The following is a 16060-nucleotide window of genomic DNA, read 5'->3' as shown; positions in this document are numbered from 1 at the left end:
ACACCATGCCATTGGTTAGATGAGTACAGATGACGAGACAGCTGATTAACCAATGACAGCCCCAGAAAATGACAGCGGAAATGAGAGTAAGCGTGCAAAAAAGATGAATGAGAAAGACCCGATCGTGAAGGCAGTCATATAGTCTTCCTGACTGAACTTATGCTAGAGCTTCATATAACAAGCTCTATTGAGTGAGAGAAGCTCTTTTAATTTTTCCAACATTTTCAGCAGAATACTCTTTACTTTTTAATGACACACTAAATGTTACGGTTAGTACAAATTCTGGACCCAAAAGCACGACTCAGATAGGCAGGATAAAGTTTACTCAAAGGTTTATTTCCAACGTGACTCAAAGAGTGCAAGGGGGAGGAGTAGTGCGAGGTTCCAAGTGGCAGTGTCCGTGATCCCAGTGTGGTGTCCAAAAAGCACACGTGAGGTGAAGCAAAAACACAAACAGCGATCTGGCACAAGGCAGAAAAGAAAAAACAAGGTTAGCTACACAAGCTATGACATGAGAACTAGTAATCCAGAGAATCCAAGAGAGTACAAACCACGCGAGCTGGTGAAACAATCTGGCGCCGAGGTAAAGCAGAGGGAAGTGTTTGTAGTTGAGATCCTGATGACCAACTAGCTGCACCTTGCACCGCCTGGGAACATGAACCCCGCCCACCACACTCATAGAGTCGGTTGTCAGGGGTTCAATCCCCAGCTCCTGCAGCCACATGTCCGATGTGTCCTTGGGCAAGACACTTAACCCCAAGATGCTCCTTCTGCTTCGTCTGCAAAGTGTGAATCTGTATGAATGGATTTGTGGTAATACTGATGGTCACAAGCAGCCTCAGGGTGTTAATGTGTAGGTCTGACCTGCGGTGTAAAAGAGATTTGAGTGGTCAGATAAAGTAGAAAAGCGCTAAACAACCATGAACTACCATCTACACCCCACAGACGAGTGCTTTTTGGCTGTCACTCTTTAGTTTCATTTTTAGTTAGTCTATATGTATCTACTTTTTTCCAGAAATGAAAAATGTGTTGAGATTTGATTTTAAAAGAATATATCACCATTATGTCAAAAGAAACGTCTTTTCTATCTGCCTTATAGGTACTTATATTTTTGTCTTTGTACACCGTTCACCGTAGAAACATTTGAGTGTAAAAGGCAGAAGAGGGACAATCAGGTTTTTAACAACTTAACTGTACAACAACTTACAGCTGCAGAAAACAACTCTCTGTGCATGAATATAATGTTCCAGATTTTTTTATTGATTTCATGGACATTTAATGAATGGACATCTTTTTCAACGGTGGCTATTTTTGAATTATGTCAACCATCATTTCAACTATGGCAATTCAAAAATGTCCTCTGTGAAAAAAAGGTGTATTTAGGTGCAGAGGAGGAGGGGAGAACCATCCAGGTAGACAGTTTGTTGTCTGTCTCTGAATCATTCACTCCCGGCCTCTTGCCAGGATCAGGGTCGGATTGTAATGCACTCGTGCAGGTCTTCACCAGCGCTGCTCGTTCTCTGGCGTCTCCTCACGCCTTGCTCTTTTCCTCTTGGGAGGCATGTGCTCCTCTCTGTCGGCCTGCAGCTGCTCAGAGAGCTCCATGGTTCTTTGGAGCTGAGCATTGAGCTGAGTGTCCAGCTCTTCCAGCTGTCTCACATAGAAACTCTCCTTCTCCTGGTAGTTCTGTTGCAGGGCGTCCTGTTCAGCCCTCAGCTTCAGGATTACTTCCTGGCTCTCTGTCAGCTTGTCTGAGTTAGATTTGGTCTCAGTGTCAAACTGACACAGCTTGCTCTTAGCCTGGTGTTGCAGGGTGAAAACTTCAGACTGATACCTCTGACTCAGCTCCTGATAGCTAGCTCCTAACCTCTCCAGGTTTAACTTGAAAAGGTTGGTGTTGTTCCTCTCCTCCTGGATCTGAGCTCTAAATTGTTCCACACAGTTTTTGTGCAGGGCTTGAAGCTCCTGGTATTCTTTTTGAATGACATTCTGGACACTGAGCTGAGTTTTGATCTGCTCCAGCTCTGTCCAGAACATCTGCGCCTTCTGCAACAGGACAGCGTTGTCATCTGCCATCTTCTGACAGCTGGCGTTGTATTCAGCCGTCATGGACGTGATGTATTCTTCAAACTGGGAGTCCCTGTCCATGTGAGCCTGCTTCTGTTGCTGAAGCTCACGCTGCAGGGTCTCCACCTGCCGCCCGGCACTTTGCATCATGTTCTGGTGCTTGCAGCTCTCCTCCGCCATATTCTTGCGTAGCGTGTCCTGTTGTTCTGTTAAGGACTTGATGACCGCCTGGTCATGAGACACTTTGTCAGCGTGAGCCTTAAATTGTTTTTGCATCTCACGCTGATAGGTCTCAATCTGCTGCCCGCCACTGAGCATATCATTCTGGTACTTCAGGCCCAGCTCGTTTAGAGCACATTTGACCTTCTCCAGTTCTTCTTTGAGGAGCGTACTCTCTCTTTCTCCTCCGAGCTCAGCTGAAGTCTTGTTGTTGATGCTTGTGTGGTCCACTTGCATCTCGTCATCAGCAACACGTTTGTTCCCTTTGCGCCTTTTGTTTTGACCCTGGGCGGCGCCAGTCTTCTCTGAGGGTTGTTTCTGCTGTCTTTCCAGCTCTTTGCAGCGGTTCATAAAATACTCCTTTTGAGATTTTTGTCTTTCCAGCTGCCTCCTCGTCTCCTCCAACTCGTGGCTGATCGCCATCTTCTCGTTCTTCTCCCTGCAGCAGTGCTCCATCTTCCTGTTGAGCAGCACGTTGAGCCGGCTCACTTCTTGATGGAGGTTTGAGAGCTCGCTCCTTTTCTTATTTGGCGGAGCTCTTGCTTTGACCTTCGGCATGAAGGTGTTCCTGTTCCCTTTCGGGATCTTCACCAGCTGCATTTTGTTCTGAGTGTTGAGCCGCATGTTGTTTAGGCTGGTAAAATTCAGAATTGAAGAAATGCTGCTGTTTAAAAGTTGTGATTGTTTCTGATGAACAGATGTATCTATCAGAGATCAGGTCTAACAAGTGTTGAAGCTTTGTAAGAGACTTGAAATGATCTGAGTGCCTGGACAACTTCTCTCTATACCTTCTGATGACATCAGAGAAAGAATGGAACGTGTCCTTTGAAGTGAGCTCGCTTTGATCTTTGTAAAGTTCCACAGTTTCCTTTCTGCTTGTTTACATTCAAAATGTGAAGCTGTCATTTAAATGTAAACACAGTTTATTAAAGTTTTTATGTACTCAATTATTATTTTAAATAATGCAATTTGGATTATTAGAAAGTGCATAATGCAGCTCTGAAGCCCCTTTTGGACCACATGAACTTTCCCCCAGAACTAGGGACCTTTAGAGGAACTATGTGCATTTCCACCACAGGAAGCAGGATCTACATTAAGTTCTGGGGTAAAAGATCGACCCCTAAAAAAGGCCCTGATAGGGGGCTAGTACTTTCTTAAGGTCCAGGAACTTTGGTGTGAAAAAAAGCTCTTCTCCTGTGTTGAAACAAGTCAAAGAACAACATTTAAATTTAAGAAGTGGATATTATTTATACAACGTTATCTCCACTTTGTAAAACAAGTTCAATCAGGAGAGACAATTGAATAAAGAAAATTATTTATTACAATGAAATATGGAAATGTTTCTTGACAGAAATATTTTTGGCGCTTTGACTCTATGGGGTGGGCGATGTGTAGGAGAATGACAATTCTGAGCGACGGCAGAATAGATCCCCCCATGGAGTCCAGACACTGGTGATGGTGAAGCTGATGACTTGATGAGACCAGATGGGATGAGAAATGATGGATGATGATTCTGTGAGATGGCGTTGTTGGGGCACTTGAAACATCAGCATGAAGGAACTAAGGGAAAGAAAGAATCATATTTAAAAGGGGAGCAGAACGATGATAGGTTGAAAATAAGAGCGGAACACCATGCCATTGGTTAGATGAGTACAGATGACGAGACAGCTGATTAACCAATGACAGCCCCAGAAAATGACAGCGGAAATGAGAGTAAGCGTGCAAAAAAGATGAATGAGAAAGACCCGATCGTGAAGGCAGTCATATAGTCTTCCTGACTGAACTTATGCTAGAGCTTCATATAACAAGCTCTATTGAGTGAGAGAAGCTCTTTTAATTTTTCCAACATTTTCAGCAGAATACTCTTTACTTTTTAATGACACACTAAATGTTACGGTTAGTACAAATTCTGGACCCAAAAGCACGACTCAGATAGGCAGGATAAAGTTTACTCAAAGGTTTATTTCCAACGTGACTCAAAGAGTGCAAGGGGGAGGAGTAGTGCGAGGTTCCAAGTGGCAGTGTCCGTGATCCCAGTGTGGTGTCCAAAAAGCACACGTGAGGTGAAGCAAAAACACAAACAGCGATCTGGCACAAGGCAGAAAAGAAAAAACAAGGTTAGCTACACAAGCTATGACATGAGAACTAGTAATCCAGAGAAGCCAAGAGAGTACAAACCACGCGAGCTGGTGAAACAATCTGGCGCCGAGGTAAAGTAGAGGGAAGTGTTTGTAGTTGAGATCCTGATGACCAACTAGCTGCACCTTGCACCGCCTGGGAACATGAACCCCGCCCACCACACTCATAGAGTCGGTTGTCAGGGGTTCAATCCCCAGCTCCTGCAGCCACATGTCCGATGTGTCCTTGGGCAAGACACTTAACCCCAAGATGCTCCTTCTGCTTCGTCTGCAAAGTGTGAATCTGTATGAATGGATTTGTGGTAATACTGATGGTCACAAGCAGCCTCAGGGTGTTAATGTGTAGGTCTGACCTGCGGTGTAAAAGAGATTTGAGTGGTCAGATAAAGTAGAAAAGCGCTAAACAACCATGAACTACCATCTACACCCCACAGACGAGTGCTTTTTGGCTGTCACTCTTTAGTTTCATTTTTAGTTAGTCTATATGTATCTACTTTTTTCCAGAAATGAAAAATGTGTTGAGATTTGATTTTAAAAGAATATATCACCATTATGTCAAAAGAAACGTCTTTTCTATCTGCCTTATAGGTACTTATATTTTTGTCTTTGTACACTGTTCACCGTAGAAACATTTGAGTGTAAAAGGCAGAAGAGGGACAATCAGGTTTTTAACAACTTAACTGTACAACAACTTACAGCTGCAGAAAACAACTCTCTGTGCATGAATATAATGTTCCAGATTTTTTTATTGATTTCATGGACATTTAATTAATGGACATCTTTTTCAACGGTGGCTATTTTTGAATTATGTCAACCATCATTTCAACTATGGCAATTCAAAAATGTCCTCTGTGAAAAAAAGGTGTATTTAGGTGCAGAGGAGGAGGGGAGAACCATCCAGGTAGACAGTTTGTTGTCTGTCTCTGAATCATTCACTCCCGGCCTCTTGCCAGGATCAGGGTCGGATTGTAATGCACTCGTGAAGGTCTTCACTAGCGCTGCTCGTTCTCTGGCGTCTCCTCACGCCTTGCTCTTTTCCTCTTGGGAGGCATGTGCTCCTCTCTGTCGGCCTGCAGCTGCTCAGAGAGCTCCATGGTTCTTTGGAGCTGAGCATTGAGCTGAGTGTCCAGCTCTTCCAGCTGTCTCACATAGAAACTCTCCTTCTCCTGGTAGTTCTGTTGCAGGGCGTCCTGTTCAGCCCTCAGCTTCAGGATTACTTCCTGGCTCTCTGTCAGCTTGTCTGAGTTAGATTTGATCTCAGTGTCAAACTGACACAGCTTGCTCTTAGCCTGGTGTTGCAGGGTGAAAACTTCAGACTGATACCTCTGGCTCAGCTCCTGATAGCTAGCTCCTAACCTCTCCAGGTTTAACTTGAAAAGGTTGGTGTTGTTCCTCTCCTCCTGGATCTGAGCTCTAAATTGTTCCACACAGTTTTTGTGCAGGGCTTGAAGCTCCTGGTATTCTTTTTGAATGACATTCTGGACACTGAGCTGAGTTTTGATCTGCTCCAGCTCTGTCCAGAACATCTGCGCCTTCTGCAACAGGACAGCGTTGTCATCTGCCATCTTCTGACAGCTGGCGTTGTATTCAGCCGTCATGGACGTGATGTATTCTTCAAACTGGGAGTCCCTGTCCATGTGAGCCTGCTTCTGTTGCTGAAGCTCACGCTGCAGGGTCTCCACCTGCTGCCCGGCACTTTGCATCATGTTCTGGTGCTTGCAGCTCTCCTCCGCCATATTCTTGCGTAGCGTGTCCTGTTGTTCTGTTAAGGACTTGATGACCGCCTGGTCATGAGACACTTTGTCAGCGTGAGCCTTAAATTGTTTTTGCATCTCACGCTGATAGGTCTCAATCTGCTGCCCGCCACTGAGCATATCATTCTGGTACTTCAGGCCCAGCTCGTTTAGAGCACATTTGACCTTCTCCAGTTCTTCTTTGAGGAGCGTACTCTCTCTTTCTCCTCCGAGCTCAGCTGAAGTCTTGTTGTTGATGCTTGTGTGGTCCACTTGCATCTCGTCATCAGCAACACGTTTGTTCCCTTTGCGCCTTTTGTTTTGACCCTGGGCGGCGCCAGTCTTCTCTGAGGGTTGTTTCTGCTGTCTTTCCAGCTCTTTGCAGCGGTTCATAAAATACTCCTTTTGAGATTTTTGTCTTTCCAGCTGCCTCCTCGTCTCCTCCAACTCGTGGCTGATCGCCATCTTCTCGTTCTTCTCCCTGCAGCAGTGCTCCATCTTCCTGTTGAGCAGCACGTTGAGCCGGCTCACTTCTTGATGGAGGTTTGAGAGCTCGCTCCTTTTCTTATTTGGCGGAGCTCTTGCTTTGACCTTCGGCATGAAGGTGTTCCTGTTCCCTTTCGGGATCTTCACCAGCTGCATTTTGTTCTGAGTGTTGAGCCGCATGTTGTTTAGGCTGGTAAAATTCAGAATTGAAGAAATGCTGCTGTTTAAAAGTTGTGATTGTTTCTGATGAACAGATGTATCTATCAGAGATCAGGTCTAACAAGTGTTGAAGCTTTGTAAGAGACTTGAAATGATCTGAGTGCCTGGACAACTTCTCTCTATACCTTCTGATGACATCAGAGAAAGAATGGAACGTGTCCTTTGAAGTGAGCTCGCTTTGATCTTTGTAAAGTTCCACAGTTTCCTTTCTGCTTGTTTACATTCAAAATGTGAAGCTGTCATTTAAATGTAAACACAGTTTATTAACGTTTTTATGTACTCAATTATTATTTTAAATAATGCAATTTGGATTATTAGAAAGTGCATAATGCAGCTCTGAAGCTCCTTTTGGACCACATGAACTTTCCCCCAGAACTAGGGACCTTTAGAGGAACTATGTGCATTTCCACCACAGGAAGCAGGATCTACATTAAGTTCTGGGGTAAAAGATCGACCCCTAAAAAAGGCCCTGATAGGGGGCTAGTACTTTCTTAAGGTCCAGGAACTTTGGTGTGAAAAAAAGCTCTTCTCCTGTGTTGAAACAAGTCAAAGAACAACATTTAAATTTAAGAAGTGGATATTATTTATACAACGGTTTTTGTTTATGATCTTTAGTTTGTTTGTTTCTACGAAGATTCTTTCAGGTCTCGATAGAGAAACGTTGGGTTGTTGCGTTTTTTACTGTTGCTTTGGTGGTTGCTATGGACGCTATCAACAACGAACCGGAAGAAAGTGGACGATCGGTTCGCGGCTCTTAAAACGGGTTACATTAGACCCTAGACACCCTTACATTACAACCAAATTTAATAAAACGATTGGAACAGATCGATGCATATTAGCAACATAATGAACTATAAAATGTTATTTATTTTCATGTTAAATATGTTAAATATATCAAATGTTACTTGATGAGACATTGGGTCCCACTAAAGATCGGGTAGATGTCTGCATGAGAGCTATTCATTTTACATATTTTTAAATGATACAATTAAAAAAAATCAGTTCAGAAATGATGACATGGCTTATTGTTATCGCCGGGCCTTTAGAGCATCTGAAGTAATCTGAGCTGTGAAACCTGAAGACGGCACACTACAGTTTTTCAATATCTCAGATATCCTTTTCTAAACTCTGAGAAAGGCAACCTACCTACCTACATTACTCGACAAAACAAAAAGCTTATTTTTGGCTTCAAACCGAAGTTGTTAATTGAATGCACACTCCACATCTAACCTCAGACACACATTTCAAAATATTCCGGTGTAGGAATAGGCTTGAGAAGATGTCTGATCAGAGGCTTACTAGAAATATATTTACTTGGGATACTTTTCATTGTCATCCCTGAGCCAATGAGTTTATTTTTTTATTTTAATCGTCTGTCATTCATTTTTCAAAATATGCTACACTGGGATTTTCAGGAGATTAGGAGTAAAATGATTCTCATGTACAGAGAAAATGGTCTGTTGTTATAAGGTGTAAAACAAAAACACAAGATTACTGTCTCATAAAGAAGAGTAGAGGTCTATGAATAACCAAAAGAGGGGCGCCGGTAGCACAGTGGTTCATCAACACGCCCCATGTACAGAGTCTACAGTCCAAGGCTTGAATCCGACCTGCGGCTTGTTGTTCCCCACTCTCTCGCCCTGATTTCTTACTCTATCTCCCACTGCCCTGTATCTCAAATAAAGACATAAAGAAATAAACTTTTGTAAAAAAGAAAGTATAACCCAAAAGGCAATGATGTTGTGTATAGGTACAGGAACATTAGCTTTAGCTTGAAGGTTTAATGGCGCCCCAGAGAATGTCTGCATGTTTTTTTCATGTAACTTGAATCTGCTTTTTCCCACAATGATTTATTTTTGATAAAAATGTTAATCAGTCATATCTGTTGAGCTGCTGCTGCAGGAGCACACAAACATGTAGAGAACATTCAGATTCTTTTATTAAGTGTTTAGTATATTCAGTAACAACACGAACAGCTGTCCTAATTGTGTTTAGAGATCTACAAACTAATTGGGTAAAATCATAACTGTAAAATACAGGTTTCTTGAGACTTTTTAATCCGAGTTGTATCAACAATCTTTCTGATTTAAAGTAAGAATTCAGGTTAAAATGTGTTCCTTAGAAATCTGAATGATTACAGTACATGTCTGTGTTCATTGACAGTTCAATCTACTTGTTTGTTGTTGACAGAGCGGCTTTGTGTCCCACTTTGGAGCAAAGCAGGGCTTGGAGAGTCAGGTGAAGATGTGCTGTTGGACTCTGCTGGCCTTGGCTGTGAGCATCCTGACCTACTGCGTTTGGAAGAGAGTGGTTTAGCCAACACTGCCACCTACCGACCACAACCAGGAACTGTCAGAGACTGAGCAACAGTATGGAGAGGTGGTTTAAGATGCATCATTTTATTAGTAAGAAGCTGGATAATCAGTATGTTACCTTCAGACTATCAGTAGAATTCAAACGCCAAACACTGCATGTGATATCTGAACACTTTCCTTTCAGCTTTTAATTGAATCAAAAAAGGGTGTTAAAAAGTGTGGAAATGTTCCAAAAGACAGAGGGTCATTCTCCACTATGCTGTATGCTTTGTGAACAAGACTGATGTTAAAAACTCGCTAATTTGACCATTTGAGGCCTAGCAGAGACATGAAGCCTTTTGACCTGTTCAACCCTGTAGTGGCAATTTCTTCTTGTGTGTCATATAAAAATTGTCACTTGTGTCATAGGAGCCAACCTCTTCGTTCCTGATGCGTGTCCACTTAAATATACTCACAGATCCGTTGTTTCACTTGATTTCTTATTTTATTTGGAATTCCACTTTCCAGAACAGATCCAAAATGAATATATCGAAACTCATAACAAAAGGTCACGATCAAAAACATTTGCTGCGTGGCTCCTATACCTCCACCACCATCCGCAAACAAAGACGATCTCCTTTTTGCTCACCACCTGTGCATTGCACCCAAATTAATTAACTCGGCTCCACCCATAACACAAAATACCTGCCAAAATATGCCCACTTAAATCCATTATTCACCACAAAGCTTTCTATGTCTAGAATAAATGTCTATAAATCAAGTACTTCGCACAAATTAATACTTATTTCTTACAAAACAAAAAATATACTCTATTACCACAAACTTAAACCATACTTCTAAAACTAAAGTTATCATGATTAAAATGGCCTCTACAAACCCTGTTGCTCTATGAAAGACATTAAACTGAATATTAAAACAATGAATGATGACAAATTAGATTAACTCTTCTATAAGGAAAGAAGGATAAAAAAAGTACTAGGATGAATTAATATGGAAAAGAGCATAAGAGATTTTTACTTTTAGCCATAATTCTAAACCAAGCACTTAAGGCTGTCCTCCAAGCCTATAGTTCCCCAGATTTTATGATATACTTACACCAAAACAAACAAAAAATAAAAATAAAAACATTTTATGTACTGGGCTTTGAAAGAGCTCTATGAAAGTATGACTGCAAGACCCCTTGCCTAGGAAATGAGAATATTTAAGTTTTTGGCTTAGAGCTGAACAACATACATCGTTGGAAAGGTCTCATCCTGGAGAGTAACATATGTGAAGATGATTCAACATGACCCCTGTTTTGAAATAATGCCTTTTGAAGGCTTATAACTCAGCAACAAAATGGGCTACAGACATGGGAATAACTGTTTTAGAGAGGTCTTGGAACAAAGTATCATGTGAGGGTAGTCAGCTCACCAAAACAACAGGGGGAGCTGCTATATATGGTTAAAATACATTTTAACAAATGTATCAATTATTTTTTAAATATCTGATAACATAAATGTGTTAACCATCCAATTAAACTCCCCTGTGTACCCTCAATTAAATATATATATTACTTCTTATGTAAGGGAAACACTGAGATTTGTCTAAAAGACCACAATTCCTCAGAGTCAAGTCATACAGCTTGATGCTGAATGGCGCCATAATTGTAGTCTTTTCCGTTTCCACAAAAAGGTTGTAACTAGGATTATAAAAGGCTTACAAAAGATATATTCACTGAATATGTCATGGATCTCGTGTGGCCGAAGTATTTATTGCATAATACATATATGATCTATGTTAAAATAAAGTACATAGATCAGTTAATTTTGGATATTTTGACTGTTATTCTAGAAACGGGAATTTTGGTGGTTATGTCTGGCGTTGTGCACATAGGGAACATAATTAGGGTTGTAAAAAATGTATATCTACCCACTATATCGAATATTTACTAAAGCCGAATGGGTTTTGTAAAATAATCTAGACTATATATATTGTAAAAAAGTGGTCAAATCAAACCTGTTTTAAAAGATAGTATTAATCTGTCAGGATTATTTTGTTAAATAAAATCATATAAATCACACAAACTGTACAGTATTGTCTTTATGTATTGTTACATGTTATAGTTTATAATGTTGCTAATATGCATCAATCTGTTCCAATCGTTTTATCAAATGTGGTTGTAATGAAAGAGATCCATAAAAATGTAACAGAAATCATTATTTATTGCATAGGAGTTTATAGAAAATAGAAGGGATGTCCGCCATGTTTTTTTTTCACCAGGGGAAAACCTGGCAGTCACGTGACCTGAGGTATACCTATACAAAAGAACAGACAAACGTAGACATGTCACAATTTTAGAACCGTTATTGTGAAACTACTACGTTTTGTTTTGCGCTGTGGACCAACGTAGGTATTACACATTTTGACATGCGACTGGGTTGTAAATGTATCAAGAACATTCATCTAAGCACCAGCTAAACATTCATAGTTGTTTATTCTAAATAATCCTTCAATTTTTTTTTATCAGTTTCTTATAGTTTTTGTAAATTCATAAACCTATTAAACTAGGTGTTTTTTGTCAAATATGTTGGTCTTTTCCAATCATACATGTAGCTTACTGTAAATACTTTTGTTTATTCAAAAACATCATCATTCTTTTAAAATAAAAAGACTAGAAGTCAAATTCTGTATAACTAGCCGACTATTAAAAACGGATTTACTGCATAGCTAATTTGCAAAAATATTGCATGAATTCCTCAATTATATCTTCAAATATAGTGAACGCAACATCTTTGTCCGGTGTGATATGTGTGATAATCATAGACTATAAATATTACTGTTATTATTATATTTCAGGACCGGAGGTTGCCGCTGGGTGATAATGTGTGATACCCACAGACTGTAAAAAGATACCCATAGGTCAGTGGTTCTCAAACCTTTTAGACTGCGATGTGTATTTACAGTCTATGGTGATTCCCGGTGTTACCCATGGTTACCTAACTCTCTTCTCGATTGCTTTACCCTGTGTGTTCGATCGATAGCTTCAATTTCGATTACCCACCCCTGAGCCACAGGGCCTTACCTTCTGATGCCAGTTTAGGGTGCATTATATTAGATCACCTCGTTTTTTACTCTTCTGAGTCTACAAAACTGTTGTAAACCATGGCCGACGACGAATTAGAGGCTATAAGGCAACAGAGGATGGCGGAGCTTCAGGCAAAGCACGGGGTAAGAACAAAAAGCTGTGAAACGTGTGTGTGTCCGCCTTATAAGGAGGTGCTGAGTTCAGTGAGCTGCTAGCTAACGCTGCTGTAGCTAAACTAGTCACCACAACTCAACTGTGTCGACTTGGAGGATACGTGAAGCTCACTTGAGATAGCATGCAACATGATATTATGCCAGTCGGTAGAGAGACAAGAAATAAACAGAAATAAAAAAAGACAAAATCTCCTCACCGCTAGCTTGACAGCACACACCCCTCTGATAACAACCAATGCTAGCTGAAACAAATGAAACAAAGGGGGTTTAAAAAGATGATTCTAGTTTTCAGTAAACTGATGAGTCTAGTCTGGGTGGAGTATTTTCATAGATGTTCTGTTTGGTGTGCGCTATGTGAGATGGCAGGATGGGTTAATAGGCCTACATTATGATATGTTAACCACTGCAGTGTATCAGATTTCAGTCAAAGCAATCAGGCTTAATCTAATTTAACACACAGTGATGTAAGTGACATAAATCGTACACAATATTGCACCCAGGGTTTAGCAGAGCACGACAGATCAGTGTGTTAATTTTACAAGATGTGAACTTATCATCACAGATCATTTAGACCTGGAGTAGATACTGGCAGACAAGTAGTAGAAGACATTACAACAGAAAGACAGATGACTTTTTGAAATATTTAAAAACATCAGTGTCACCTCACATTCTTTGACCACTACGGCAGGGGTGGGCAACTGGCGGCCCGGGGGCCACATGCGGCCCTCATCAACCCTCAATGTGGCCCTCAGGTCAATTTTTACATATCAATGAATTGGAAACATGAAGAAAATGTGACAAAATCTGCTATGAAAACCAGAAATACGTCCATAATAATATTTGATCACTGACATATGTTGAGTTAAATTTGAGAGATATTGATTTTTTAAAATAATTTATTCATAATTGATCGTTTTTGTATACTACAATTTGGCCCTTTGGCAGGGAGAATTAATTGAATGTGGCTCTTGCCATGACCAAAGTTGCCCATCCCTGCACTACGGAGTGCTGACGACTTTACATTTCACCTTTTTAAAGGGTCCATCCCAGTGCATATCTAAATTCAATGTATTCGTGAAATGCTTACCAAGAAGTGTAATGAAATCAATCAAACAGAACTTATATCATGATAATCATAGGGAAACACTTTTTTGGCATTAAGTTATCATGTCAGGCCATTACCAAACTCAAGGGTGTTGTGTAAGAATTATTTTTCTATATCGAGTTTTACTCCCTTCACTAAGTTGAATTATACAACCTACAGTATGTCATTGTATGTTTACTTTCTTTCAGAATGCTTCAAATAATCAACAAGGAGAGGAGGCCAAACAAAGGTATGATGTGTTTAATGTGTTATTTCAACAGCCTACAAGTATAGTGATCTAATATGTCATTAATTTTATATATCAAATTTTGTCCTATTAATGCTACACTATATTTAACATGAACTACATAAAGGGCATTCAAATACTGTATATTAAAGAGCTTATGTGCTGTGAATTATCAACGTAGAAATGGGTTACAAAGGTTGTGCTCCTGTGCTCATATTTTTACTTTTAATTCACAGAGAAACGGACATGAGGAATTCTATATTGGCTCAAGTTCTTGACCAGTCTGCCCGTGCCAGATGTAAGACTGCTTACATATTTATTACTATGTTCTGAAAATAAATTATTGTGTTGAGGAGTCATCGATCAATTGAGCAAGTACTATCTATAGCCAAGTTACTACCAGCGTGCCAGCTTTAAGAATGTTCTAGATATGAATAACAGCAAAATGTGTTCATTCTAACAAAGCTAAGTGCTAGGTCTGGGTGTTTTGATAATGATAATTATCGATAATTATAATGACTGATAACTGTTATGACATTTTTTATCATGATAACATTTTTCCTCATCGTCCAGGCCTACTAAGTGCCATACAGAATATATATCCTATCTGAGCTTTGACACACAAGAGTTTAATTAAAACTTTTGTGTGTAATGTAACATTTGTACATGTAATACTACTCAAGTGTGAGCACAATGAAATATTCTCTCTTTTTCTTAGTGAGCAACCTTGCTTTGGTGAAACCGGAGAAGGCCAAAGCAGTTGAAAACTATCTCATTCAAATGGCTCGTTTTGGAAAGTTAGGAGGAAAGGTAAGGGAATGACTCCTGATGGCTGCAGCACTAATGCCGTCAACGTTGCTTCACATTCCAGCTAAGTCATGAATGCATTTTCTCTTTTCTCAGATTTCTGAGACAGGTTTAATCGAGATTCTAGAAAAAGTCAGTCAGCAGACAGAGAAGAAGACAACGGTCAAAGTGAGATTCATTAAAGTATCAAATCATTTTCATTCACTGTCACGTATTGGTTCATCCAACATTTTTGTCCTTTCTTTTTCTAGTTCAACAGAAGGCGGGTGATGGACTCTGATGATGAGGATGATTAATACGTTGGAACATGAGGCCTGAAAAGAGCCAGGACATTCTTTACTGGGACTTTGATAGCACCCTTATCTAACTGAATCCTGAGATGCCACACTAGATTCTGTGTTTCTGGATACTGTATGCCAAGAAGGAAAACCAACAGAGTGGAGTAATCAATGTGGCATAAGTGGTGGGGGTACATACACACAGGCTCATTTAAGGTGTTCTTTTAAGATCTCTATTGGTAAAGCTGTGCACTGCTTATGATTACCCCTGATGGCTCATGGTGCTGTTTGACTCCACCAATACTTCTCAATAGTTACTTGTTTTTTTTATATTTTACCATGGATTCTGCTCATCAAACAAACACATTCAGATAATAGGCGGCTGTCACATTTATTTGGACTGTTCTGTGAATACATTACACAGTCCTCTATTAATGGAAAGCTTCCAAATAGTACTGACATTTATAAGGTTTACTTAAAAGAACTGACAAAAGCCTTAAAGTTCGTCTGGTGAACAATTTCTACAATTATCAGTTTTCATATGAATGTCCTGTTTATTTTCTTTCTTCTTTTCACAAATTCTGTTCCATTGGGTAAAGGCACACAGTTATCCTGGTTGTGAGTACACTCAACACAAGAACAGAAAACTTGCAGCATCGTCCCACATTTACTGAACTTACTGTCTCTTTACTGAGGATTGACTATTTTCTTGAAACAACAATCTCAAATATTGGACTTCATGTCTGAATCTAGAGTTAACCGATTCCCAAATGTATCCCAACTGCTTTTAAAATAAAAGGCAAAAAAATAATGATTTGTATTATTCGTCTGTGAGAAAGACCCTGTCATTTCAATAAGACTACTGCTGCTGTTAAGCAAGCTTTGTTTCTTCAATCAGCATACAGTAATGAGCAAAGGTAGAATAAGCAAGTGACAAAATAACAGTTGGTAAAATGTATCTTAATTATTTTTGTTTAAAACCTAAAAGTTAGTGGTGCCTTAATTTACTTAAATATTTTGAGATTGTTGCTTTGCGATTGCATGTTCATTCATTGCCAAGTGGATGAGAACAACGTCTCATTCTTCAAGAAAAGGAGTTTCTGTAGGTTGCTAAATTGTTGACTTATCATTGGTTTAAGAGGTTATGATCCTTTACGTAAAACAAAACTTGTTAAAACAATATGAAAATGATCAACAATAGCCTTACTGCTATAAAAGTTAATCCAA

At 39.9% G+C, this 16060-nt stretch overlaps 1 protein-coding gene and 2 long non-coding RNA genes across 3 annotated transcripts; 1 reads left to right on the top strand and 2 right to left on the bottom strand.

The window, feature by feature from the left end:
* Positions 1-315: 315 nt before the first annotated feature.
* LOC136178504 (uncharacterized) lies at positions 316-1175 on the bottom strand. Its single transcript, XR_010665905.1, has 2 exons — positions 552-1175; positions 316-461 (listed from the first exon to the last, which is right to left on the bottom strand). It is a non-coding gene; the product is annotated as an uncharacterized lncRNA (long non-coding RNA).
* Positions 1176-4239: 3064 nt separating this feature from the next.
* Positions 4240-12745, bottom strand: LOC136178597 (uncharacterized). The gene is made up of 3 exons (XR_010665978.1): positions 12615-12745; positions 4465-4777; positions 4240-4374 (listed from the first exon to the last, which is right to left on the bottom strand). It is a non-coding gene; the product is annotated as an uncharacterized lncRNA (long non-coding RNA).
* On the top strand, positions 12200-15644 carry pdcd5 (programmed cell death 5). Its single transcript, XM_020635495.3, has 6 exons — positions 12200-12387; positions 13711-13751; positions 13985-14046; positions 14467-14558; positions 14652-14723; positions 14807-15644. Exons 1-6 carry the CDS (start codon positions 12322-12324, stop codon positions 14849-14851), a joined length of 378 nt encoding a protein of 125 aa, XP_020491151.1. The 5' UTR covers positions 12200-12321; the 3' UTR covers positions 14852-15644.
* Positions 15645-16060: the final 416 nt, after the last annotated feature.

Source organism: Labrus bergylta, chromosome 3 (genome assembly GCF_963930695.1).
Source record: "Labrus bergylta chromosome 3, fLabBer1.1, whole genome shotgun sequence".
Classification (NCBI taxonomy): domain Eukaryota; kingdom Metazoa; phylum Chordata; class Actinopteri; order Labriformes; family Labridae; genus Labrus; species Labrus bergylta.
Note: the sequence above shows the minus strand (reverse complement) of the source record. Positions and strands in the feature narration are given on the sequence as shown.

Coding starts and splice junctions, on each gene's coding strand:
- pdcd5 (XM_020635495.3), top strand. CDS start 12,322: ATGGCCGACGACGAATTAGAGGCTATAAGGCAACAGAGGATGGCGGAG. Junction 12,388..13,710: donor AGCTTCAGGCAAAGCACGGG/GTAAGAACAAAA, acceptor ACTTTCTTTCAG/AATGCTTCAAATAATCAACA. Junction 14,559..14,651: donor TTGGAAAGTTAGGAGGAAAG/GTAAGGGAATGA, acceptor CTCTTTTCTCAG/ATTTCTGAGACAGGTTTAAT.